Source organism: Manacus candei, unplaced genomic scaffold (assembly GCF_025592945.1).
Source record: "Manacus candei isolate 608988 ecotype Guabito, Panama unplaced genomic scaffold, ASM2559294v1 h1tg000015l, whole genome shotgun sequence".
NCBI lineage: Eukaryota > Metazoa > Chordata > Aves > Passeriformes > Pipridae > Manacus > Manacus candei.
The window spans coordinates 12,283,781-12,311,691 of NW_026138063.1; the positions used below are offsets into that span (position 1 = coordinate 12,283,781).

Consider the following 27,911-nt stretch of genomic DNA (forward strand, 5'->3'; position numbering starts at 1 on the left):
GTGCTCTAAAATGATTGTGTGAATGACATGGTCCCCTTGAAACTTTCAAGGAGGAGTGAAGAATAACACATCATCTGTATCTAAACCCACTGACTACACTGAAATTCCACATACAGACCTATGGACTTTGCAAGTCTATTCCAGCATATACTCAAAGGCAAGAGGGGACCATAGGAGAGGAAGAAAACAAAATCTTCAGTGTTTTCTGATATACAAAGCACACATCACCTCTCTGGGCTGGCAGCCTCCTTCATTAAGTTGAACTATAGTATGTGGAGAGAACAAATCCTAGACGGATGTAAACCTACCAGAGATTAGGATTCTGCCTCCTCAGGAGACAGATGGTCCAGGCAGAGGATATAACATTCTCGCAGACCTACCTGGAAAATTACTTTTCAGTCCAGTAAAAAGCCAAGCCTCCTCTCCCCCACAAAAAAACCCCCAACACACACAAAGCAGGAAGAACCAGATGGATACTTTTCAAAATGTTTTTTAATTAAAACCAAAAAAAAGGAGCACACACCAGAGCTTGGCATGGGCTAGTCAAACTGCTGGTCACTGGGACGTTGAACTGGCATGAGGAAGGCTGTGTTTCTGCATATCTCAGGAGCAGGGACTCCCAGGAAAGTACTCTGCCTGCCAGGATACCGTTGCTTTGTGCTGAGCAGATTTCTCAGATGGTGATGGGAAACTTCATCCTGAAGCCAAGACTCTTCTCTCAATAAACAGCAGTCCCAGAGACTGGGGAAAAGACTGTTTCAGCAAATTTGCATGATCCAAGCACTTCTGGAGAGGATTCCCAGTTGTTTCTCCTGCCTCCCCTGGCAGGTTACACAGGTTTACATGGAGGCTCATCTTTGGCAATAGCCACACAGTTAGGACCTGGTTCTGAGTCCACTGAAGTCAATCCATATCCTTCCCAGGACCATAACTGCAGCTGCACTGGGGCTCATGATCACTAGCCAATTGTGCTTTAAAGTTAAATCCTCATCCAATCCATCTAGCCAGCAACTTCTGAGAGCTTCTTGTGAGTGTGTGCCAGTAAATTCAGGTAAATGTGAACATTTTGGCTACAGCAATGGTGTGAAGTTTGTAAATATGCCCAAGAGATGGAGGAGCCAAAGTTTGTTTTAAGACATGATTTGGGCACTAGATCAGGTATTGAAACCTCCCTGCCATCTAATAAAGCAGTTTCCAAAGCTGTTGGTGTGTTGCTCTACCAGCCTGGTTTCTTTATCAGAAAGGCTGGGCAAAAAAAGTGACACATTTTTCATACACAATTTTTATCAGTTAGAATTTACTAGATATGCACCTCATTTGTCTGTCAAATATTTAAAAAATACTTCAACCTGCTCTAATAATCACATTTTAACACATGCATCAAGTTTGGATCAGAACAGCATCTCTGGGATAATCTGTAAGCCCAAATTGCTGATTTAAGGCCTAAATATCAGTCACTGGCCAGCCAGCCACAATAAGTCACTCTATCCTTGAACTCTTGGAATTATTTTTGGCTCAGACTAACCCTTGTTACCATACATCTTATCCTACACACAGAAGAAAAGCGTATGTGTTTTTCAAGGCTACTGTTGCACCACAAGTTTACATACAAACACAACTTTTGCAAACATGAGACCAGAGTAAGATCTCACGTGTCCCAGGGTAAGTCAGAAAGTCCTCAGGAGTCCACGGAATGGTAACTGCCATAAAGGATCAGGCCTAATACATGCATTACAGAAGCAAGGTAGCTCCTTTGCTCGAGGTCTGGCTGATTCACTTTGCACATACCACTGCTTTAGCATTACATCCTTATCTAATGGTAAACCTGTTTCAACAACATGCAATACATATTAATGCAATATGCACTGCAACACACAATATGCATCCAAAGAAATATGCCAATGCAAAACTCTGATTGCTCACACATAGCCAGGCTAACAAAGAAGAGTCTTTTGTAAGAGACAATCAAGAAATCACCTGAAACCATGAGACCTGAGGGGTCTCAAGCAATCAGCAATACTGAGACCTAATAACAGATGCTTATTCATGAAAGAAACACAAACAGTGGGACTGAGGTAATGGCAGAGATTTCATTAGTGCAATTACATTTAAAATGGTATGTTCTTTAATAGAATTTAAATAAGGCTTTGAATAATTACACACACTAAAACTAACATTCCATAACCTTATTCCGCATGGAAAAGCAGCAGAAACAACCCTCTGGACTGTACAAGGTCCAATTAATGAACAATTACATTCAAAAAGTAGATCAAAACAGAAACAACTCTTTCCCCCAAATGCTGCATCATCTTTAAAGTCAACTTTCTCCCCTAGTGTGAGAAGTGTGAAGAACAGATGAACTGGGCTTCAGCCCAGCAGATTTGGCCTCATCAAATTACCAGCAGTGCTTTCCAACCCAGTCTCTCCTCATTTCTTTAGGGTGATGGAAGCTCATGGAAAAAGAAGTGAATTTCCAAAGCAATGGAAGATGAATTGTCCTTTCTCCAGGTTAAACCACGTACATAAATTATGGAAGCTTGAAAAAAACTGTTACATTACACTGTGGCATGTGTTTACGATGCATATTCTCCTTTAGAAACTACTCACAGACAATGGGGCAGGGTGGGTGAAAAAAATCAAAGCAGCATATGAAATAGTAATATACTGTTTCAAAATCTGCACTGTCCTGCAGAACCAGGATTTATAATTTATTCAGATTGTTCTCAACAGATCCAATCTACGCTGGATATGTAAAAACCAAGAGACTAAGTCATCAAGGAAAACCAAACAAAAAAACCTGCACACTGCAAGAGTTTTTGAAAAGAAACAAAATAAAAAATCCCAAGAAACACCGCCGAAAGCTCAGAAAAATTTATCATCAATTCTGAAGTGGGGCCTTGTGACATCATCTGGATTAATAAAGACAGAGATGGACTTCCCAGGGTTCTCAGTCACTAGCTGTTGCAACTTTTTGGCTAATCGGTCATCAGGCTGGTTGGTGTCCCCTCCATCTGACTGCGGGGAGGGGATGCTGGTGGTGCTGCCCCGCCGCTGGAGCTCAAGTGTCAGTCGGTTGGCTGCTTTGACATGTTCTATGGCAGTTCGGAGGTGCTCGGCGGGGTCTGAGCGGACCGAGGACAACTTCCGTGCGTGCAGCATAACAGTCTCTTCAGAGAGGTGCTCCAGCATATTGCACTGGGGGATGAAATAGTTAGGGCACATCTTGTTAACCAAGCAGTGCTGGAGATCGTCAATGAGACCCAGGAGGAAATGGGCTGCGTAATCCTCCTGGGCCAAGTAGCTGGCTGGCAGCCTGTCACAGGCCCACAGCATCATGCTCCGCAAGTGATATGGACTAATGGCTTTGGGGCGGGACAGCAGTTTGATGATGATAGCTTTACAGGCCTGGTAGGCTTGCATGAGGCTGCTGGAGATGCACTTTTTCAGCTGCACTTCACTCCTGGCAAATGACAACCTCCATTCATTGTCCTTCTTCCCTTTGTAGGAACACGCAGGCACTAAGTAAAACCCACTTATGACTTCCTCCTCTGTGATCTTCCCATCCCAGAAGTGGTTCTCCATCAGCCAGCTCTGTGCCACAGCGGGCCAGCCTTTGAAGGACACCACAGGGACAATGTCATACAGCATGCGGCTGCTGCCCACTCCCAAAATGATGGATATGATAGTCCCATTCTTTTCTACCTTCTCCACCTTGGGCATCCCTCGTTGGGGCTTTTTCTGGATCTCGGAGAGGACAATGCTAATGGAGTCATAGAACCAGTCTGCAACTTTTGTTGGAGAGAAGAAGTAATTGGTAGCTCCATTGATATGGTCCACGATGGTGCAGCAGTCCTTCCATTTGCTGATGGTTCCTTCATCAAACAGACGCAGGCTCAGCCAGGAGTGGCACAGAGCCGAGTGGCGCATGTCCAGCGTGACTGGCTGGTTGCGGTCGTGCAGCTTCAGCGCAGGCACAAGCAGGGTGAAGTCCATGTCATAGTCTGTGCCTCGTGCATAAACATTCAGCTCATCCAGGTCAATGTCCACCACACCTTCCCGCACGCCGCCTGAAAGCAGCAGATACTCGTTGGCCACAGGCAGCTTCTGGTCAAGTTTCTGAACCATGCCTGCAAAAGACAGAAAGAGAAGTCCTTTCAGAAAAAGGCAAACAGATCTGGGATACGGGATTTAACCAGGATTAAAACTCATTCCATACCCAGCAGGAAAGAAAGGCAACCAGAGGTATCCATCACTGTTTGTGTGACACAAACCTACATCAGGCCCAGCACTCAGACAACTTTTAGTCCCACCTGAGTCATGGCAGGGCCTTCCCTGCATCCCTGGGAATGGGTGAAGTCCACCCTAAACATCATACTGAGAGCAATGGAAAAAAGCCGAAGCCTCTGGTAAAACACAACAAAGCTACTTCCAGGACTAAATTTAACTTCTTAAACACCTTCTAAACCAGTTTTTCACCATACTGACACTCATTTCCATGGTATCAAAATGTTCCACCAACAGTTCAAAAAGAAAGGAGAATATTAATTCTTATTTTCTCTCTGGTAAAATAAAAGAGCTGGACCACCAAATGAATAACTCCAAATGTTAGTTCAAGCAGGTCTAATTCTACAATCTGCTTTACATTTACTGATTAACAAGGCAATATGAACAAAAGCAATGCATCCTCCTCTTATGGGCGAATGGAGACAAGTTAAGGGACCAGGCACCTAGAGAAGCCAGCTCTGAAATTGGTTCTTCAAGCTGCAATGACAGTATCATGCCATAAAATATCTGATCAGCTCCCCAGAACGCAGACATGAAGACAGATTTCTATTTTCATCACCAAAAGCAGACACTTCCCTTGACCCTGCGCTGCCCTCACCAGTTGCACAAAGCTGACTTTTCACTGGATATTCTATATATACCCTTATACTGTGTTCATGAAACATGAACAGCAGACTGAGAAGAGACTCTACACAGTAGCTGAGATATTAGCACCTCATTCAGTGTTCAAATTAGGTTTAAAACTGTGCTCTGCACTTCAAATGCTCTGTAGTCTGCTCCTGCTGTCTGGGCTGTTTCAATCCTGGTGTTTGCCTTGTGGTTAAATGCTCTTGGTTCCTTCCCAGCCTCAGTTCAGCCAGCACACCCAGGCCACCAGGGAACAAAGGCCAGCAACTCTGAATGGAGATGCTGAAGCTGTTATAAGCACTGCAAAAGGCATAGACCATTATTCCTTTCAAGCACAAACGCATTAGTTTCTGTTGGCACACATTACTGACTCAAGCTTCTGAAAGGCAATATAGCTTGTTTGTATCAAGGGTGGTGAAATGGAGACCTTCCACTACAAGGAAGCCAGTCTTAGAGAGATGTCAGTGGGAATAACTAGCCAGAGGCATAATGGAGTGAGCCAGAAAGCTGCCAATCACACTGCCAGCCTAGGAACCACAGACAGACACATTAGGAATGTTTTTTACTGAAACACAAATGATCAGAGCTACAGTTTAAGCACCCATCCTGGCATAGCCTCAGGGACTGCAGAGCATTTCCTGAGGTAATGCATCCCCATGGTATCACAGATACTGCCTGAACTAAGTGGGTCTCCCTAGCAGAGTGCAGCAGCAGCAGCACCGCAAGGCACCGAGGGCTGCACTAGGCTGAGTGCCATTGCAGTGCTTTGGGAGAGACTCACCTGTCCCTTCCTGCTTGATAGGACAGGAAAAAGGAAATGCTATCTGCAGGCACAGAGGTGAGCCATGACCAGAGCAAAATCCAAAGCTATGCAGACACTGATTCCTTGGAAAAGCCAAGGAGACTGCAGTAAAAGGCCTGTGTGTGAAGCAGAATGTGTCTTGAGGCAATATTCAGTGTAACTATGCAACCCCCCATGTGAAATTCCTTGTTAAATACACTTTATCTGTTTCATTCCTTCCAAGAGCACTGGACCCAGTCCATTTTGCTACACTGAGCTGGGATGATTTTCCTGCCAGGCAGGCAAGAACATAACCCTTTCCATTTCATGCAGCTGGAGGGGCTGCAAGAGAAGGAAATAGCTCTGAAGGAGTGCTAAGAAACTCTTCCTGTTAAATCCTGAGCTAATCCCATTCTGCGATCTTGCCACATGCTGCCCTGTTCATCCTCAAAGGGTAATAACCAGGAAAAGCTTCTGTCAACCACAAAAACGTTCTCTGAGGCTTAGATACACAGTGAGCTATGTTACCCTGATTGTGGAGTGGCAAAGCCTTGCACAGGCTTCTCTATCCCAGAGGCAAAATAAGTAGCAGTCGCTCCTTCGTTGTACCCAGAAGGGGTTTTCTAACAGGTACCTAAATTGACGGGACTTCTGCAGCCACTACTGACACGCTGCTTCTGAGTCCTGTCCTTGAAACACTGCAAGCAGCCTCAGTGCTTTACAGCCCACCTGTAAGTGGAGTTCATGACCCACGAAGTAAAATCTGGGTCAATCACATCACAGAGACAGGGAGCAACTGCTTTTACTTCCTAAGTGACTACTGGCCCTGACTGTGGGGCAGCAGAGCTATTCAGGATATGTAGGGTTCTGATGGCCTCTACACTGAGCCCAGAATTTTCCACTCAGGACTGTTCCTGAGATAGGCATACAGAATGTAACTATCCTACAGAAGAAACTGTTCAGACCTATAGGACTCAATAAAGTATGCACTTTTCTAAATATTTTTAAACTTGAAGGATGAAAAGTGTTCTGTGAAGTTCTGCAGTTTGCCCTTTGCACCAAAACTTCTATCCTCTGGTACAGCCAGAGCCTTTAACTGAAAAAGAAAATCATATGATTTCTCTAAAAGGTAGAGATTTTCCACTATGGAATCTACCATAGGATGAGTTGCTCTCCTTGGCCTGAAGAGATCCTTTGTCCTTATGTGGGAGCAAAATGAGTCTGACCCCATTCAACCAATAGCATGATGGGCTCAAGCCCTGCTTTCTAAACAGCCCATGTTCATCTGCCTGGAAAATAACAGTGAACACACATGACCCACCTCCAAAGCCAATTGAGAACAGGAGCCACTCCTGAAATGTCAGTTCTATACCATCTTATAGCACTCCTGCCTCCACTAACACAAAGCAAAGCTTGCACTGGACAAAACCTGCACTGCCTGCTGTACTGCCAGAGGGGTCACAAAACACCAGCTAGCAAAGAAGAGACTTTGGCTCCTGGTGAGTAGCAAACACTTCAGGAAGAAGCACAGCTCTCCAAGCACTGTCAGGTGGGTACTCCCACCAAAGAGATACTTTTCCCCATAGCAGAGAAAGAAAAAGAGAAGACCAATTTCAAGCATCCTTGCAATAAAAAATGCTTTCTGCCCACAGATCACTGTTTACACTCCCTCTGGAAAGAAAATGTTTTGAGTGCTTGCCATTAAGCCTAGTTTGCAAGGCTGAAGACTCCTGACAGGGAAAGGTGTACATTGTACATTGCTAATAATTCTCTCATTTTTTCCTCTCCAGAACTCTAGAACTATCAGCAGAAGAGGAATGTGAAAAAATAGTACAGGAAATGATCCAATATATCATCAATATCTCTCTACCTGGCTGGCTGGCTGCAGTTTAAATCCAATCCTTGAGCTCTGCCTGGCATATAATTTCCCCTTCAAGGCCTGAACCAAAAACATCTGCAGCTCTGCCACAGAACTAGAGAAGGAATTTTTGCTAACAGATCACAACAGCATTGCTGATCCAACTGAAGAGGTGGAGCAGGGAGTTGAGGTCTCCTTGAGGAAAATATATTTAGAATAGGCATAGAGTGTTCTATAAATAGTTGAGATGGCCAAATTCAGGATTTACTAAGGCTTTAGGGGTTTGCGATGTCTTCAGACTGCCCCCCCTTACTGAAAAATTTATTTGAAACATGAAGGGATTTCAAGGAATCCTATTAGCCAACACCATGTGACATACACCACCCTGGCACAAGCTTTCATCCCAGGTTTCTGAAGCCCAAATGCCAGCTGAAAGAATCACATGAAGGCACAACAGAATTAGGCACTCCAGTTCAGCAAGCATGTAAGTGCAAACACAAAAAAGGAAAAATATCAAGATTGGTACTTGACCCAAGTACTTAAGGTAATAGCACCAGTGGGCCATTTGAGTTCTTTCCATCTCAGTACCAGGACCACCTGGGAGGAGGAGGGAACAGAGGTTACAGATAACCTTATGAAATTTATAGAAGTGCCATGAAATTGTCTGTAATAACCAAACCCAGAATTTGTAGGGTCAAACACAAAAAAATTATTTTAACTGAAGGACCAGCTCTCATGGCATTAAAGCAGGTTCACAGACACTTAAGAAGCCTGCTGCTGCTACCAGGCAAAACACATAATTTGCAGTTGCACCTTGTGTGACACGTTCTTTTGAAAAGGTTGTTTGGCAAAGCTGGTATTTCTCTAAGTAAGAGACTGGTGTTCAGTTACCACTTTCATCTAAAGCACTTTAAAGGACTTCTGTTTACCTAGACTTGTAACTTAGTCTAGGACCTTCCCAAGCTATTAAATTTGGCATCCTAACAGCTAAGTATGCTTACAATCATGAGAAGGGCAGGGAATGTGAGAAGCAAGAGCAGCACCTGCAGGCCAAGCTTGCTGGTTGGTTTACTAAACATCAATTCAGAGTAACACAGGTGAGCAATTGAGTTCTACCAACAGAATTTCATTCCACTGTTGCTTCTTCAGTGTCAGGAAAAAAGGATTTATTTCTACTCCAAGCACTGTGACACAATGAGAATAAAGACAGAGAAAAGAAATTTTACTTTTATATAACACCTACATTTGGGACACATCCTTGAATGAACTGTGACTCTGGTGCAGATGACACAGACTACTCTTCCCATTAAAAAACAACAAAAAAAAAGGCAAAAAAGCAACGCAAAGATGCTCTCTATCTTTGGAAATCACAGAATTTCAGATGAACTGATTTCAGGATCATTGCAGTGTGTGCTGGGATCTGCTACTATTTCATGACTAGCTTTGTGTAAGTAAGGATGAACACAGATTTGTCTTTGAAGAAACTGACCACAAGAAAAAAATTTACATAAAAACTTATTTATAACATATGCATTTCCTAACTCTGGGTTCCTTCTTGAAGCCTTACTTCCCAATGCCTTAGATATGCAATCATCGCGACCAAAAGGAAACATAAGCAAAAATAGATGCTGTTCCATTAGTCTAACTTGGTCTCACCAAACTGAATGGGGTGACATTCAGGGCAGTCACTGAATTCAGGGAGACTTCTGCTGCATGGGAACAAGAGAGAGGTCAAACAAACAGTGGGATGCTCAGAGAGGCTCCACAAAGGAGAATCTGCAGAACTTTGCACACAGAAGAAGCCTATCATGGGAGTTCTTCTGGGAGCCAAGCCAGGCCCAGGCGCTAGCTCTGCACTGCTCCTGGTCTCCAATTTAGACCTCAGCATCTGCAGTAGCCTTGATTGAGTTCCACATCACCCTGCTGGCGAGGAGACAGTCCACTCAGGGCACAGCCTCAATTTTCTTCCCTGACCCCTGCATCACCCACTCCTTCTGCACAGCCTGCAGGGCTTCCTGTAAGCTGCTGGGACCACGAGTTATGGTAACATCCCTGTCCTTACAGACTTTCTGTGCCAGGAAGGGTTTGCAACCCAGCCCAGAAAGCTATCACAGATCATCTTCAGCTTCTTAAGATCACAAATGTATTCTATACATTACCTGCACAGGAGGCAAGTGAACCATAAAAAATACTGTGGACAAGCTGCTGAAGACCTTTAGGGGCACAATAATCCCTAGACATGTGTAAACAACATGAACAAGCTTATCTGTGGATAAGCCAGGAGCTTGCCTCTTCTCTCCAGGAGGAAAAGACTGCATGTTAACAGTGAGGGGCTGGCTGCAGCCCTCAGGCAGCTGTGCTGTGCAATTCAGCAGGCAGAGGTGATGTTTGCTACTGCTCTGCTCACCTCTTGACTTTGCCATCTAAAATCTGAGAAGAAGCACAAGTCTGTGTAACATCAGCTGTTAAAAATAGCTGCAGCACAAAATAAACATGCTTGGTACCTGCCCTTCAGCCCCACACTGGAGTTCTGAAGTGCCAGAGTACCCTCTCAAAGAGTACCCTGCTCAAAGACCCAAAGCACTGTGAATTCAGTGCAGGCAGAGTGCTGTCTGTGAGGGATCACAAGAACTGGGACACTCAGATGCTTTACACACTTCAACACATCCACCTGGACAGAAGGGAGGGAAAGGAGAACTAGAAAAAATTACAAATATCCTTCTCCCAGCTTCTCTCTCTCCCTCACACACTAGGAGAAAGTCTACAGAATTAAAATTGAGATTTTCTCTAGAGAAACACAATACCTGAGCTGACATTATCATTGATATCTTCTTCCCCCTTTTCTTTCTTTGCAGGTAACTTGATCTCCACAAAACAAGAGGTTTGGATGATCATCTCCTCAATCGATAGCCATGATGTGGTGTTCTGGCACTGATCACTGGCTGACCTTACATTTCAAGTGTGCCCTCTTCAAACCATTAGCTTGTGCTCTACATCACTTGTAGCCAGTCTTGCACAGACCTGTCTATTTTCTTAACCAATGTTTTTTTAGTAATCATATTGAAAGAAAGTGAGTATAATGCTGCTCCTATTGCAACCCCAGCAAGGGGGAAGAAATATGGGTGGCCACCCCTGATAAAAGCAATCAGGAAGTCCCCACTGACATTTATAGGGCTGTATGTTTAAATTCCTCCATAGACCCAGCCAAGTCTCTGGGCAAGTGAACTCCCACACAGGGAAGGTCTCCAGAAGGGTTCCAGGAAGCAAACATTTCCGAGAAGACAGTGCTAGAAATTGCTTTTGATTCAACAGATGTGATTTGCTCTCACTGGTTCAGCACTTTCAGCAAGAAGCAGCCCAGAGCCCTTGTAGGGAAGCTTGCCCTGTGACCCTGCATGCCCCAGCTCCAGGCATGTTTTCTGGGACATGTGTCACTGTGAAACTAATCACACTTTGTGGGGATGTAGAGCCCGAGCTCAGGATCTAAGCCAAGCTGAGTCCACCCAGGTTTGCAGGGAGTTGACATACTTGTGTCAAAGGCAGGGGTAGTGCCTATTCATTTTACGAGGGTGGACAAAAAACACTGTGCTGGGTGTATGCTCCCCTTGTGCTCCCTGACAAAAGGGAGAAAGAAAAGAGAAGACATATAGAAGGGTTCTTCCTTATATATGTGATCTCTTTTCTAGGGAAAGCTAGGGATCATCCACATGTACCACTGCCTCCCTCTTTTCTTCTGCTTAATCCTTCCACAGGACCCAGCATAGTCAGGGCTCTTGATTTTTCCTCCCAAGTCTACCCAGTTTGATGCATATCCTTGGGAATGCCTTTTTTTCTTCTATATGAAATCATTACCATCTTGTAAGCCCCAAAAGCTAAGGAAGTCCGACCTCCTGGATGATCAGAAAGTGCTTGGAATTGCTCAGACAGCACTAATTGCACACCAGATGCTATTAGCAGAGAACCAATTTGTAAGCTCGGGATTTTCCACACTGACCAGGCAATTCTTACTCTTGACTGCTATAAGAACTACATGAAACCCCAGGCTAGCCAAAAAACAAAAAGCTTTTGTCATTTTCTATAAAGACACTAGACAGGGACTCTGCAGTTCCTTGACAATTCTGCTGCAAACAGCAGATCCTGCAGAATAGGAATGCTGCTCCAAGATCTCTGTAGAGGTCTCCCAGCTATGCCCAAGCAATGCATGTTGAATTTCAGAGGCTTCTTTAAGACAGGATGGGAGGCCACTCTGATACATTTGGACTGCACAGATTCTTCTGTTTCCTTTGGTAATTGCAAATCTATTTATGAGCAGCACAAGTTTTTGTTATGCAGAAGAACTGAAAGAGTCAGCTCTTTAGGGGAGTCTTTAGTTACAAAGCACATTTGGAGAGGACTGCTGGCGGAAGCAGGTAGGGGGTGGGAGAAGAGTGGGGAGATTGAATCCTGTGATATCAGTTTAGTCAAATATGGGAGGTAAGTGAAGGAAGCTGCTCCTTGCAGAGTGATACACCAGTGTCCTACTGATTCTGCTCCTTTTAGAAATCTTGTGACATGGTGACAGAACACACTGCAGGGAGACAGCACCCCCTCGTAAAAGAAATCAGCTTCTTTCTCCAAAGTCTTTAAAAACAATCTTAAAAGCAGTGTCCCAGTTTTTTTTTTCCAGTTCTCATGTGCCCTGGTGGAAGCCACCCACCTAGCCAAAATCCTGTTTGCCAACGGAGATGGGTGTTTCATGGTGCAAGCAGAAAAAAGGGAAAAAAAAAAAAAAGAAAGAGCCCAGATTGAAAGGGTGAGCCTGTATAGCAAAGAGTGGTGCTGTCACAAACACCCAAACCCACCCTGGCACCAAAACCAGCAGCAGTGGTACTGTAGTGACCTGCTCAGCTAAACCAGTCAGGTCTCAGAGACCATAAAAGCAGGACTAGATTGCTTCCAGAGCTGGAAACAGCATTTTCAGAGGGAGCCCCCCCTTCACTCCTGTGTACCTCTGCTTTGGGCAGGGAAGAGTTTGAGAGTCGTGTTCCAAAACAATGCTGGGTTTCCAGCCTGCCAGTCTGCTTATCCAGTGGACTTATTCCAGAGTCATATTAGCCAAACTAAGGTAAGAGTGATGAAAGCTGAAAGCCAACATAGAAAATTAAGTGCAAGTCAAAGAGGTGCTCTAGGGTCTGAAGGATATGGGTGATGAGGTCTGAGAGCAGCTGACAAGCAGAACAGAAGGAAGAGGGGACAGAAAGGATACTTATAAGAACAGCTTGCTGCTACACTCTGCTTAACACTGTACACTGTGTCCATACGGTGTCCATATTTTCAAGTGTGCATAAGACATAAAATTCCCTTTGGAAATGGCACAAGATGCCACCTAGCCTGGAACTGCAATCCCAGAGACAAAATATGCCAGGGTACAGACTGCTTTAACAGTTCTACCCTCTGGGAGGCAAGGGCTACACAGGGTCTAGATGGGCCACTTCTGCTCACACCCTCACAGAGCACTGCCAAGTATTCAGCACAATGTTACATCGAGGGAGACTCCCCAGGATTCCTCTCTTGGATCTGCTTACAAGGTAACAGCAGTGGGCACAAACCAGGTTGAGCATCTTGACTGCAAACATGCAGCTCCTTGCAGGAGAGGCTGTTCTGCCCTTGTTTTCCTAGTCCCTTCATTGTTACTGAGATCTTTACAAGAGCACAACAACCTCAGTGAGATACATAACACGTCTATCTACCCTAGAATCCCGTCTCAGACAACTTCTGCTAAGTGCTTTCAGGGGAAGAACATAAGAGTGAGGAAAATACAGCATAATAATTTTCCCTCTGCAATCTTCAAGCCGTCTCTGGCTTTGCGATTTCCCAAACCAGACGCGGTTTTGCAGTTTTAACAGCACCGACAGACTTATCTGCTGAGAATGTCTCTCATTGCTTTCTAAATCAGTTATATTTTTGTTATAGTCAGTGCCTTGCAGCACTGTCTTTCACAAAGCACATGTTGTGTCAAAAGGACTTTCTTTTGCTGGCTTGCTAGGAAATGAAGAAACTTACCTAACCATGGTACCTTCTGCAGATCATTGAAGATTTTACATGACTCCATCAGTCATCTTTCTTCCATGTTGAAAGGGACAACTTATTTAAACTTTGTATAGTTTACTGCCCTTCTCTGCATTTGCATGGGCCCCTGTACTGCTACACTCCATGTAAAACGAGGTGGTCAACACTGCATGGCACATGAGAAGGTGACTTCTAGGTGGATGTCTTCCCAGTCCTCTGGGAAATACTTCAGCAGCCTTCCTTGCTAAATTAGCCCCACTCCACTGCAGGTTTGCTCAGTGTAATGGAGTCTTCCTCCCCAAAATTTAATTTCACCTTCAGGATATTCCCCTTGAAAAAGCCAACACCAGTCCCATCACTTTACAGGGGATGTTGCTGACACTGGAAAAGAACAGTGGAAGTAGGACAGGGTAAGGTTTTGGAGGCTAAATAGGAGAACAAAGTCCCGAGCCTCCCTCAAGCTCTCATCCCAATCTGACTAGTCAGCGCCAGGTGCCTCTCACAGAAAACACGTGGCAGCTCTCCAGTGATGAGCAAAGCCATTCCCTTCCAGACCTGGGAACGAATTCTCCTCTTGCTCCAGTCAGCCAGAGGGACATGAGTACATATCGGGCAGAACTTGACTCCAAGGTTGCAAAAGCACTTTGGGCTTCTCTGGGATGGTTTTCTGTTCTCAGTTACTGTCTGGTATCTCTTTGCCCACCCTGAAAGGGCTAAGTTGCTACACCACTTTATGTTCTGGTGCCAGGCAGCGAACTGTGTCCAGAGGAGTGCCACCACACCCTCACATCCTCTAAATAACACAAGAGCCTCCACTGTAAATGCACTTTGAGCTGTTCTGCCAAGCCTCCTGCTTACAGTTATCCAACACCCCAGAAATTCTCCCCCCAGCTGCTAAATTACCAGCCTGCTTTCTGTTTCTTTAGCAGCTGTTTTCTACAAAGATAAGTCACAGCCAGAGCAAATCACAGCTCTATTCCTTATGAACTGGGCCTGAACTAATATTGCCCATCCTCGGTACCTGCCTATTCTGTAGTAACAGCTCTACCTCACTGCAGAGCAGCAGGAGATTTGTCCTTGACTCAACAATTCTTCACTAAACTTACATGTGGAGTATACATGGCAACTAACAGCCATCAGAAGGCTGATGAATAACCACAGCTGTAATTCATCTAATGTTCTTGACTTTCTCTTAAAATCAAACTTGGCTCCTGGGGTCAATGACAGGATTGGAATGGCATGCCCTTCAATCGCTTTTATTCTCTTCATCTACCAATGACTAAATCCATTTAGGTTTATAGCATGGGACAGATTGGAAAAAGAGGGAATGAAGGATGATTCCAGAAAACCAGCCAAGCGCCAGAAGAGTGCTGGACACAGGAGAAATCTGTTCTATGAGTACAGAAGGAAAGCAGGTGCCTTCAGAAGCTTTTCTGAGGTATTTGGTGGAGAAGAAAACATTCTCTCTCCAGCCCCCAGAACTCACTGGACTCAATTCATACAGACCTAACCCAGCCCCTTTGACAAATCCTGTATCCAAACACTGGGAGAAGCCAAGACAGATAGGCCAAACACACCTGAGACTGTCAATGCCAGAACCACAATATCATTTTTCTCTGTCCTTGCACATGAGCATGGATTGGACTAGCAAAATGAGGCAGGGGATGCAGATCATTGTCAGAGAGTGCTGAAATGAAAAGGCTTAAACAACACAGCTGTTTCTGAGATCATGAAGAGCAAGTTTTTCGGCAGTACTAACCAATTTCCCACCCACCAAGAACATTGCCAAAGCCAGGTGGAGCTGGATCAAGTCACCTATATGAAATACTTCTGCCAAGGCCCCATGTACAGCATCAGCTGTATGAAAAGTGCCGGTTGGCTTTGACATTCATGCAGAATTCCTCTTCATCCACATCACCAGGAGAAGTTGTTGCAGGCCAAATTTGCTGTTGGCAGAAAACAGAGCAGTTTCTCTGAAATGAATGGAAACACCTGGCAGAAATTTCAAAGGCATTCCTTCCCGCTTTCACTGAGAAACAGGCAGAGGAAAACTTAAGCCCTCCAAACTAGCCTGTCCATGTCCCATTGCTCCTACTGTCCTACCCCAGCTTCACCGTGCAGAGGTCATATTTGGCAGCACACAAAAGCCAGCAGAAGTTTCTAATGGTGACTGTCAGTCCCAAATTTTCAGATTTTATAGTCGTTGATGTGCAGCTGAGCACCGTCATCTGTTAAAGAGCGTAACAGGAAGCACTGTGTGGATTTGATCTTCATTGAGCATCAAGCCCACGGCCCCAGCAGCTGTCAAGGATTTCTTATCCCTGTAGGACAGACACCACTTCTCTGTTACCAGAAACAGGGCTTGAAATGCCCTTTGTACAGTTCTTTCATCCCATTTTGCCTGCTCTTCTCACTCGGGAGAAATTCCAGGGGACCAGTCACATTTGTTGCAAAGCCTTTTTGTTCTTACCTGGAATGAAATAAAGCCTCACACACATATTTATTTAAAGCAGGCCTGGTGATCTCTCAGCTCATCAGGATGACAGCTACATTGTGAGGTGAAGGAGAGAAGAGAAAGTAAAATTGTTTCTGATCAAATAGAAAATTCACAAAGAATGTTCCAGGAAGCCATCCCCTCCAATAGCCTATCCCCAAGTAATGCCTCATCTAAAAATCTAGTGGAATATGGACATAAGCAAGATTAGGGTCCACAGAACTGTCACGAACTTATGCAAAAGACCTTGTGAAGTAGTATCTCCGAGTCTCTTGTAATGGAAAGCTGATGACAATCAAAGCTCATTCTTCAATTCTCATCTCCTATCAGGGCTGCTTCACCTTGCTGACTGAAAGCTCAGATGAGCAGAATCTCATTCACCCATCCCCCCAGGTTTTAGGAAGCAGTGTCCTCAGCCCAAACATACATGAAGAGACAGGCCATGAAATCACAGCAATGCTTTCCCAGTTTCATTTTTTTCCAGACATTTTTGCAAGGAGGACAAAGGAAAGGCAGCTATCGCTCAAAATTCAAGCTCAACAATACAGTAAATTCAGTTAGTTCACTTAGGTTTCCCCTGAGAATATGAGAACAAGAAATGCTCTGTTTACTTCATTTAACAGAGAACGTCACATCACTCCAGTAATAAGCCTTAAGGAAAACCACAGTGTACAGGTAGAATTTTCATAGCAGGTCTGTTGCATTTGAAGTCTCTTTCAAAAATTAATCTACCTTCTTTATTGTCTTACACAGTGCATAATCCTGAATTTTAATCCTACAGATTCTCTAATATATCTGTAGCAATAATGAAATATGCTAAAAAGCTTTGTTCACAAATGCTGATACGGAAATTATGCTTAGAAGAGGCAGGTACATGGAGAACACAGATCCTTCAAATTAATTCAGTAATTAGAATTATCACCTGTATTTTATAGACATTGCTGTGAAAATACCTTGTAAAATTTTCCCATGGATGCTCAGCTCCTGCAAGGCTTGCTATCCCTTGAATGGAAACACTTCCCAGCACAATGGGGATGGATATTGTTTGAATACAGTCCTGCTACACAGAAAGAAACGACTAACACAATCCTTGCTAGTTTCCCACTGACAGCTGGTCCCCACCCTGTGATTAACAGACAAAGAAAGAAGATTACAGACCTCCTAAATTTGCTAACACAGTCTGCAGAATTAATTGCATGAGGTAGAAGTTGTAATATGAGGGTGTGAGCTGGTCCTGTAACAAGGATGTTCATCCCTGAAGTCAGACAAAGCTGATGTACACCTCGTACTCAGAAGATACCCGAGCACAATCCTACTTGTTTGTTCCCGGCTGCACTTGAGGAAGGGGCTGGCTGGGGTTATTCTGCTTGTCCCCATGTAGACCTGCCTTGTATTACAGCTGGGCCAAGAGCTCTTCTACCCACATATATGTTCCTCTGCTCTCCCTGGCTCACAAACAACCCACTGGGAAGAGTGCAGAAAGACCTTTCAGATTTCCATCCCACCAGGGATGGAAGGTGTCATGCTGAATGGGATTTGGGGCATTTCCTTGCTAAGCTCAGACATCGGCCAGGCTTATCTACAGGCATAGCCCAGAGGGGGGTAAAAGTGTGCTGATTCCCAAAAAGACAACATTTGTTTGTGCTCAGACGTGTCATTGGCATCCTCTGCCTATAGACAGGGGCACCACTAGGAGGACCCTGTAAATTAAAATTGGTTGCTAAACCACAGCTTCCTTCCCCAAATTACATTGTGAACACTCAGCAACTAAGCAAGAAATATTCCACAGAACTTTGTGGTTGAGGAAGAAGCAGCATTTTACCCCTTCCCAGAAAGATGTCTTATGAAATCACGGTGCTGCTAAATCATCTCTGTGCTTTCCCACATTCTGTTTTGCTGCTGGTCCTTTAGATCATCATATCGAGCTTCAAATCTTACTTCAAACTTTACTGTCGGTTACTCAGTCACCTTAACACGAAGAGAGGAAACATTCCGCCTTGCTATGGGCACGGTCATTGTCCTTCCCTGTAGGAGATCCCACAGCTGCGAAAACTCCCGGAAAACTGGTGCGTGCAGTGCTCTGTTCCGCCAGCAGATGACAGGAGTGCACCGGGATCAGGGAGCGCAGGGAGACCCGGATCCCGGCAGGAATTAACGGGAATGCTTTCCCGCTGCTGCGGGGAAAGAGCCTCATGCAGGCACACAAACATCTTTCCCCGCCACCTGCTAGGGTTTACAGTGAAGAGGAAGCCAGCTCTGACACAATTATTGGTGAGAGAGGAAGGAGACCTCCGGCGCCAGGCTACCAGCTACCAACCCACATTTGCTGCATCTGGTGTATGCCAGAAGTTCTCTGGTAGAAAACAACGTACAAGAGACACATCTTTAAGAGGGGATAAGCCAGAAGATAGACACCAAACCTGTCTACAAATCCTATTTAATGCCAGATTTCCAGCTTGTGACGACTGAAGGGAAAGGCCAGCATTTTGTCCAAGCCATCTGTACAGGGCTCCTTTTGTGTTGTTTGTTTCTCTTGGAGTATTTATGCCACTTTGCACAGCAGCACAACTCAGCAGGCATTGAGCATCACAGCTTCAAAGCAGAACAATTGCTGTTTATAGAAGCACTGTCAAGAATTTATTGCTTACGTATTTTGCTAAGTTATGAAAATAGCAGTGCTCTGGATGAGTCATTGCAGGTAAATTTAGTTCAAAATTTAGATTTCCTATTTCTTCATTGAAAAGCAAGCAAACTCACAGCAAGCACACGCCTGCACAGGAGCTGTTCCTGTGTAAATTGGAAGCAGGGACTTTGCTTTAAGGACAGAGCCCTCCAGAGTCAAACTAAAGGTGAAACCAACATCTAACTAATCAGTTTCCCTGTTTTATCTTCATCCTCAGAACAGAGTGAATACAACAAAAGTAATCTAGAAGCATTCAAAATTAAATGCAAAGGGGATCATCTAGGAATGCACATACACACGTGTATTTGAAGAGCAGAACTGGAGTTTTGGAACTGCTTCAAGGCAATAAATGGAGAGTCCACCCAGAGATGGAGGAGGAGGAGAAAGCATTAAGAAAGAAACAACAAAACCAGTGTTCTTGTAAGGTCATGTCTGCATGTATAAAATTTGTGAACTAAATAAATTTAAAATGCACCTAAATAGCAGAGAGAAAGGAAACCAAAAAAAGCATCTTAGTCAAGAAAATTTTATGCCTATTTTGTCAGTGTGACTCCTCAGAGATTCAAGATACAGACCCTCTTCTGTGAACAATGTAGATGTGCTGTGAGCTGCAGAAGACGTAGGAGGTTACAGCATGACTCCACCTGTAGTACCAAAATCCAACAAACTTCCCATGTGTCAGCTGAGTTATGGACCAGCAAAGGAACAAAGAGTGGGAAGTGGGTGCATTCAATGCAGCCTCAGATGTGTTTGCCCTAACAGACAGTTATGAACATCTGGCAATGTATAACACAGCTGGCATGAGGGAGCATCAAAGGAACAAAACCAAGCATCCTTTGAGTTTGCAGAAATAGCAAACTAGCTACCACAAGCACTGTGTTAGTAACGCTGCCACTGCACGCACTACAGCACCGTGCCCAGCAACAGCATCAGCTCCCAGGGGGGCTGGATATCTCCTACAGACACCTCTGAAGCTGCATTTAAATAGCTATTGTCACACCCACACAGTAGCTGTAAGGCAGCACAAACCTTAATGGATGACACAAACACATATTTCTCTACTCCAGAACACTCCCCACCCTGCAAGCACTGCTCAGACACTGTCATAGGAGATACTGCTGGGATACAACCCACCAGCAAGCCCATTTCAAGCTCCAGAATTGATTTCCAGGTATTAAAACATAATTCCCAGATAGCACACTGATGCGCCAGGGCAGGATGCAGAATGTCCTGTCATGTTCTTGTTTCCCCCATAACTCATCTTTAGTCAGGAATCTGGATAACAGGGAGGTGGATGGATAACTCTAAATCTTCATACTCATTTTCCTATTCCACTCCACTTGAAAGGGATGGTGCGTAGGGCATGTCTGCCCAGCCCCAGCAGTCACTGTGAGGGGCAGATCTCTTGTTGCAAGGGAGCTGGGTGGAGGGCTCGTTTAAAGACCACGGGAGGAAATCCTCTCCTTTGGGAAGTCAGGGTAGCAGGAACGACAAAGGTCCTGAGGACCTGGAGCACATCCAGAAAATAGCAGAGGAAGCAGGAAAAGTGAATGAAGTAGCAAACAGAGCCCTCGCACAGTTACAAAGCTTGCAGATTCCATGAGGAATAATTATTGAATCCAATAGAATGTGGTCTGGGTTTAAAGCAAAATTGTGGCAGACACATCCGGGTTTTAAGCACTGAACAGCAACACTCACTAGAGCTCCTTGATTTTGTTGCTCACTCTGCCAAGAGTAAGATCAGCTGGGCATGCAGCAGAGAGGAGGCAGAGACTCTGCAATTCAGAGTCATGCTTTTGAAAGCCCAGAGTACTTCTGCTCAGAGGCCTGAAACCAGAGTTTGTGTAACAGAAAAAACAAATGTGGAAACATGTAAAGCAAAGGCCACTTAAGGCAGGGAGGAAATGCAGCATTGGGCTTTGGGGGAACCTGGATTGCTAAAGAGCAATTGCTTGATTGCATGAAGGACGAATGCTGGGAGATGGATGGTTCTCTTGCCTGCTTGAGATGCTCAGCACAGAAACAGCCCTGGTTCGGTGAGGCCCAAACGACAGCTGCACTCCCCACACCAGTGGCTCAAGTGAGAGCAGCCTCTCTCACCTATTTCCCCTTCTGCTCAGCTGAGCTCACCTGAATACGTGACCATCACGCAAGCCTTGTGTCCCTTGCAAGTTGAAGCACCTTTCCTGCTTTTCCCAACAAGTCAGCTAGATCAGAGGCTTCTCTGCCAACCCTTATGTTCAAAACCTGGGACACGGACTTGGCCCGTGGAAACACGGAAGCAACATGGGGTCCATTACTTGCTCCCAAGCTACAAGCTGCCAGACTCCCTTCTTGACTTCCTTCCCCTGCTCAGAAACAAAGCTGGGATTCTCACAGCATCATCTACTGGCTCAGAAGCTGGAGTTTTAATGACAGCATAAAATTTAAAACCACTCTTCTTTAAAAACACACAAAAAAAATGCAATTATGAGTTGGCACCATTGCAAGGCACTCAGCTGGTATTTTGCCCCCTGCACTGGAGAATGGCAGGGGCATGACCCAACTGCTAGAGGCTTGCACCAGCTCTAGTGTAAACCCCCTTGGCCCCTGACTGCTCAGGGCAGAGTTGGTGTGTGATGGTGGAGAGCCAGCCATGGCATGCCAGCAGCCTCCAAGGTAACAGGGGAAGACATTTTTTACCTCTTCTCTGTTCCTTCAAATGTGCATCTCCACACACCACTCCACTGACTGCCCTGTGGTCACCCTGCAAGGTCACACACACACCAACCAGACATGGGCTGGAACACAGAGCCACACAGTGCCAGCAGCATTCATGCTCTTCCAATTTTACTGTCTTTTAAAAGCTGTTAACTTGAAGCAGGGAGAAAAAGAATCAATAAACTGAGGAGTTGCAATCTCTTTTGAGTATCTTAAGAGCCTGGCTTTTGGCTATTTTCAGCAAATTAGTGCGGGGCTCTTATGCACTTATTTCTGCTCTCTGCGAGGGGAAAGCAGGACTGCCGCCAGCTCTGTGACTCACACAAACACAGGGAAGGAAATATAAACCAAGCTGCCTGCTTGCTCTTTCCCAGGGCTTATTTACACCCTTTGTAACTATTTGATGTGCCTGCTCCAGCACATCCTAAGTTGCAGAATGAGAACAAGCAGGGCTGGGGCTGGGCTTAGACAGCTTTCGCACTAAATTGCTGCCAGAGCCAGATCTCAAACTTCCCAGTGAACAGAGAGAGGAAAATGGAAACCTATCTGCACTTTTGAGACAGAAGTTCTCAATAGCCCCTGCCAGCTGGACAGAAATAACTGTTATGTTCTGTTACAAACCATTTTTGGCTATGACACACAAGATCCATTCTCATCCATCACCTCCATGTACCAACCTGACACCTACAGACCCGTTCTTCTCAAAACCTCCAAATCCTGAGCCACAGACAAGTGTTTGTGTTGCATTAAGGTCCAGGCCTTCAGCAAAGATGTGCTGGAAGTGCCTGACAAGTGTTCAATATTCAGCATTTGGCCATATAAACAATTCTTTCTTACCTGTCTTCTGTCTTTTTCTGAAGACCCCAGCTTCTAGAGTCTTAAGATGGGACAAAAGTCTCAGCTTCAATTTATGAAAAGATATGAGCAATTCCTACCCATCACAGCTGCAAATAACAAAATAACAAAAAATACCATGAAGGAGATGAGGCTCACCTAAAAAGCTGAAGAAAACAGAACAGAAATAAAAATACACCAAGAGCTTTTCATTTTAGAGTCCAACTCAGCTTCTGAGTACCTCAAGTTTAGCAAACCAGCTCACTGCTCTTCTCTCTGAGGTTCCCTTTGGATGTCTGGCATCAGGTCTCTCTATAAATTTATTGAATAAAAGAATAGTAAAGTAAAACACACTGGGTCTCATATAGAGATGTGGAGAGATGGCACTGCTAGGAAAGGGACAGAAGGATCTCGTGTATTATTCCCTGGGACAGTGATGTCCCAGAAAAACTCTCCAAAAAGGGATCTGCCTGCAGCCCTAGAGATGGCAAGGATAAGGGTATATTCTTTCCAAGACAGAGACCTTCCTTCTGTGGAGTGCAGGAATGCAGTGCATCTTTACTCAGCACCTAATGGTCCTTGCCTTGCTGTGATCTTCTAGGTGCCCACTTTCACATCAAAAACTCTGATGGATTTTCTATCATCCCCTTCACAGTTCTTCCATGCAGCCAAACTCTCTTCAGACTCAAAGCAAAACAGCAGCAATGTACACTTGTACCAGAAAAGTTAGAAACGCCACAGTGAGCAGGGAAGAAAGGCTTTACTCCACTGCCTTCCTGCCAGGTCCTGCAGTGCAGCACAATTTGGGTGCCTCTGCCAGGGACAGTAGCAAGCGGCTTCCAGGAGCCTAAAGAGCCCTCACTTGCTCACCAGCTTTACTGCTGGGTTCCTCACTTGCTTCTCTGCTCAGCCTGAGTTAATCCTTCCCACCAGAGTGCCCCACTTGCCACACTGGGGCACCTGGAAGGAGCATTCTGACAGGGCAGAGTACTGTGACTTGGAGCAAAGAGGGACAGAAATTCAAGCTGAGTTCAGCAGTTATTCTAACACAACACACACCAGCATATCCAAATGCCAGCTCCTGCCTTCCCTTCCAGCTACTGCCATAGCTCTCACAGCCCCAGACATACCAGGCGAGGTGAGGCTCTGCCCAGGGCTCTGCACACCTCCAGGCTCCTCCACCTTCAGCTGAATGTCCCAGAACATTCCCTGGGACACTGACCAAAGGAAGGGCACAAGCCTGTCAGCACCCCACTTCACCCAGCTCTCAGGGCTGGCAGACTTCTGCAGATACCCACAGCATAGCAGCAGAAAACCTCTGCAATGCCATGCTCTAACACCAACAGCTGCAGCCTTCATGCTGCTTGAGGATTATCCTCCTGTGACCCCCCCCTCCAGCTCCTCTTCTGTGATCTGCCCCCCCCCACTCCACAGGCTGGCACAAGGCCAGGCTCCCCCGCCTCCAATCTCCGTTACTCCATCTGTCCAAGTCCTGGCCTTTTTCAGCACTCATCTGATGCATCAGGGGCACAGCAGCTCAGCACCAGAGCCCAGAACCTTCCACCCTTCAGACCCCTCACAAAGGGTTCCCTCAGGGGCTCACAGCCTGTGACAAGACAAGGGTTTGAATGCAATGCTCCCTGAGACCACTCATTTTTCCTTCCTCTGCCCCATCTACATGCACACAGGGAGCCCAGAGCCTCACTCCCTCACTATTTCTGGATGTGGCCAGACCCCCCTCTGCCTCTGCCATTGAAGATGTCAGACATAGCAGACAGGCCAGCTCCTGGCATTTGGTTACCTTCCAGGTTCTGTTTAGTTTCCATCCAGAGATAACAAATCCCTGCCAAGAAACTTAGTTGTCAAGGAGACTTCTTTCAAACAACAGTTTGGTAAAAACTATGTTATTATCTAGGGTAGCACGTCTCCAAGGTAGAGCTCTCAGGGTAACTGCCTGCTAGCTCTGCTTCAGCTAAAATACAGCCTCAGAGGCAGAGGAGAAAACCAAAATGAAGTTGGCAGCATAACCGAGTCCCAGAGTTCATAATTTTACATACAAAAAGGATGCTCTGGAGGCAATGCAGAGGTCACCAAAGAGTGCTGTGCTCCTCCTAGTGCCATGGCTCACCCTCCCCCACACTCTCCTACACTGATTTTATATTCAACCCAAAATGCAAAGAAACAGATCCTAGCCTTTCACTAACATTGACTGAGTCTCCTCTGGGAACTGCATATTTCAGGTGGCAATATTTAACCTAGAAACAGATGAAAGCAGAAGCCTCTATGCAGAGAGAGCACAAGACCAGACAGGTGGGTCGAGATCCATGCTCAGCAGAGGGCTGGCAGGCGCTTCTTAATGAAAGATGTAGCCGAAGGGCATGCAAAGAGTTTCACTCTATGGATGCAGTTCTCTAGCTCCTGCTGCATGTTTCCTCCCAGTCCTAGTAGAGGACAGGTCTCTAGAGCAATAAAAGCTCCTTTTTTATTTGCCTCTGCCTTCAGCAATAACAATTTCTATCTTCTCTGTTTCTTTCTTCAGAGGCTGGGTTAACTAAGAGGGAGAAATCTGCCACTTCCACCCCTCTTACACCTCAAATAAAGCTATCTCACAGCGGCCTTACTAGCTACCAATAACTTCACCAACAGTGAAAAAGCAGGCAGAGAATAGCAGCCAGGAACAAAGACTGCATGTGGGTAATAAGGAAGGGTTACCCTGCATGCCATCTTCAAAACCAGCCAGAAATGAAGCAGTTGCAGGAAAGCGAGATATTTGCAAAACTACCGGGTGTCAGCTGCTCTATTTCTAATTGCCTGAAATGACAGCTCCTGACAGCATAAAGCTAATCTTTCATCTCTCAAGAGGAGTTTGGAAGGTGGGAGACATTTCCTGGCATGGGAAAAAAGCTTAGCTGGGATTCAGGATATAAGGCACGCAACAGAGTGGGAGCCATTTTAAGGTCTTCAAGCACTTACTACAACACAGAGCTTTATTTGGTGCAGGCTCTTCCATACAAAACATGTAAAAATAGCAACTGGTGAGACACGAAAATCAGAGATAGTGAGCTTGTGCCAGAGACATTTAAAGGGAATGATGATCTGCTGTTACAGCTTCAAGCAGTGATTTAAGACTCCATAATTAATTATTTGCTCTACGCTGGCCATGAATGAGGGGGGAAGTACCCAGGTTTATAGTTCCATCCTCAAGATAAAACAAGCCTGAAAGTGCATTGCATGTAAAGGAACAAAATTCAGCAAAGAACTCAGAATGTGAAGTTGAGAGTGTTTTATTCTCATACCAAGTTTTTGCTCAATCTCCTACCATCACAAAGACCTAGACAGTTAAGCTTCTCATGTAGTTTGTCTAGAGATGAAATTCAGCACCAGGTCTTCTCTGAAGAACCTTCCACTAAAAGAGCAGAATTAGCAGGTAAATTGGTAAATCCTTTTTACTTAACACATTGATTGAAATCTGAATTCAACCAACAGGGTCAAACTACTAAAGAGTACAGTAAAATTTTAAGTCCCCAATTTCTTTTTTTTTTTTTCAGGAAAGACTGATCACTACATCTTCACACTTTCCTCCCACTAATGTGCATTTAGGATCTCTGTCAATTTGTATAAACTCTACCAGTTATCACACTGAGAGGCACTTTATGCCTCAGCACCATGTTGAATGCATGGTGACTTCCTTTAACCAAAGTGGTATGTTCTTATCCTGGGAAAACAGGTTCACAGCCCAGCACCAAAGATCATTTGGTCCATTGGTAGCCCCTAGAATTAGTGCTGAGTAGAGGGAGAAAGTAACCTTAGAGTGGAAACAGCAACTCCAGAATTGTGACTCCAGTGAAACAGCAGGTCTTAGAAAAAATTTGGAAACAAAAGGTAAAATTTATCCTCCTCTGTACTGAACTCTCTGTTTGCTAAATATCAAACAAATCCACAGAGTAGTACAGAAGACAGAAATCCATTATGACTAAAATTTAAACATTCTAAAATTTTACTTCCTTTGGAGTTAAAACAAAGGACATAAAACCTCTGAAATTATTCACAAGAGGAAGAATCTAAAAATATTTCAGACATAAGGGTACAGGAACAACAAATAGAAAATATGCAAAACATTTCAAAAACTTCAAGTGCTCTGTTCCAGAAAAGAAACATCAAATCTTGTTATTTTTCCTTTACAATGGAAAATTGAGGCATTGCAGTTTTGTAAGTTACTCCCTTCAGATGAAAAATGATCAAAGGTTTTTGCAACAGTTCTGCTTATCAGGTGTTTAAAACAGCTCCACTCAAGACCTTCTGCCTTCCATAGGGGAATGCTCTTGACTTAAAGGCCAAACTGTTGGCCAAGGGCAGCACAGGTAAGCTTTTCCCTCTTGGTAACCAGCAGAGGACACGAGTGTAGCTTCCTCTTCCCTTGCTTTTACACAGGGGAGAGGTCATTCCCATGCAGACGGACAGGAGTGGGATCCCATCCGACAATACCGGAAACCCACAGCCAGGCTTGGCTGCCTCAACACGCCCAGGACAAAGGCGAACAAGCTGGAACCCAGCCCGGAGCACTCTGCCAAAGCTGTTTGCCAAAGGGAAATCCCAAAAGACTATGGCCTGGAGCCAAGGATGTGGGGAGAGAGAATTAAAGAAGTCCATCTGAAGTTGACTGGATTTCCCCCTCCTCCAATTGCTATGCAGTGTCCTCAGGACTGATGGGAAGTAGCTACAGATCTTTCTGCAGAACAGGTATCAGGACAAGGAGTGGACCTCCTTTGGAAAAACCCAGGAGAATGGGCAGAAATATTTGTGAAAATGCCTTACCCTCAATGCAATCCACTCCTTGCTTTCATGCCAGAATGACCACACAAACCACTGCTTCCACATGAACAAACATCAGTGTCTTGTGTACCTAAGTGACATAAATGAGCAGGCAGCACCACATAAGGACTTTGGTAAGACTGGGTGCCAAGATAGACACCAGGCAGCTGGTTCAGGACCACAAAACAGGACTGGATTTTCAACAGAGCAAGAAAGGACCCAGACAATCCAAGTAATTTCTAATCCTGGAAAGTGCAACAAAACCAGAGAGTTTGACATCCACAGTTCACATCAGGACTTGGCCCCCTCTGCTCAAAAAAAAAAGCCCTAGATACTCAGAAAGAAATGAGACAGGGAGATCAACCAAAACCAATTAGCAGACTCCAGCCAGAAGGCAGAATTATCCTAGCCATCACTGGCATGTTGAATGTCAGCTGCAGATGAAGGCTTGCAAACATTGACAGTAGGAGAAAATCAGCTTCAGGGCTTCCAACAGGCTGGTCCCAAACCACATAGTTAGGTTTATTTAACAAACAAATACACTATAACTAGCATTTTCTCTTATCACTCTAAACTGGGGATTTTCCAGGTTGTTTTTCTTTAACTCTTTGTGGTTTCCTAAAAATTCCAGGGGAGGCACTGACTTTCTTGCGAATATGTAGCCTCCAGTAAGCTTGTTTCTCCCATCGACCTTTCACAAGCCCTGGAGCAGCTGAACATTCTTTTTCTTTAAAGTTACTTGAGTTGGTCTGAATGAGCAAGATGTCAATCAGCAAAGCATCAGCATGTT

General features: G+C 45.0%; 1 protein-coding gene across 1 annotated transcript in view; it reads right to left on the reverse strand.

The window, feature by feature from the left end:
• Positions 1-474: 474 nt before the first annotated feature.
• The window catches only part of MB21D2 (Mab-21 domain containing 2), a 60,382-nt gene continuing 32,945 nt past the window's right edge, over positions 475-27,911 (reverse strand). The window contains exon 2 of the mRNA XM_051782165.1: positions 475-4,127. Within this exon, the coding sequence (XP_051638125.1) occupies positions 2,863-4,127 (1,265 nt within the window). The 3' untranslated portion in view covers positions 475-2,862. The remainder of the gene's footprint in view (positions 4,128-27,911) is intronic.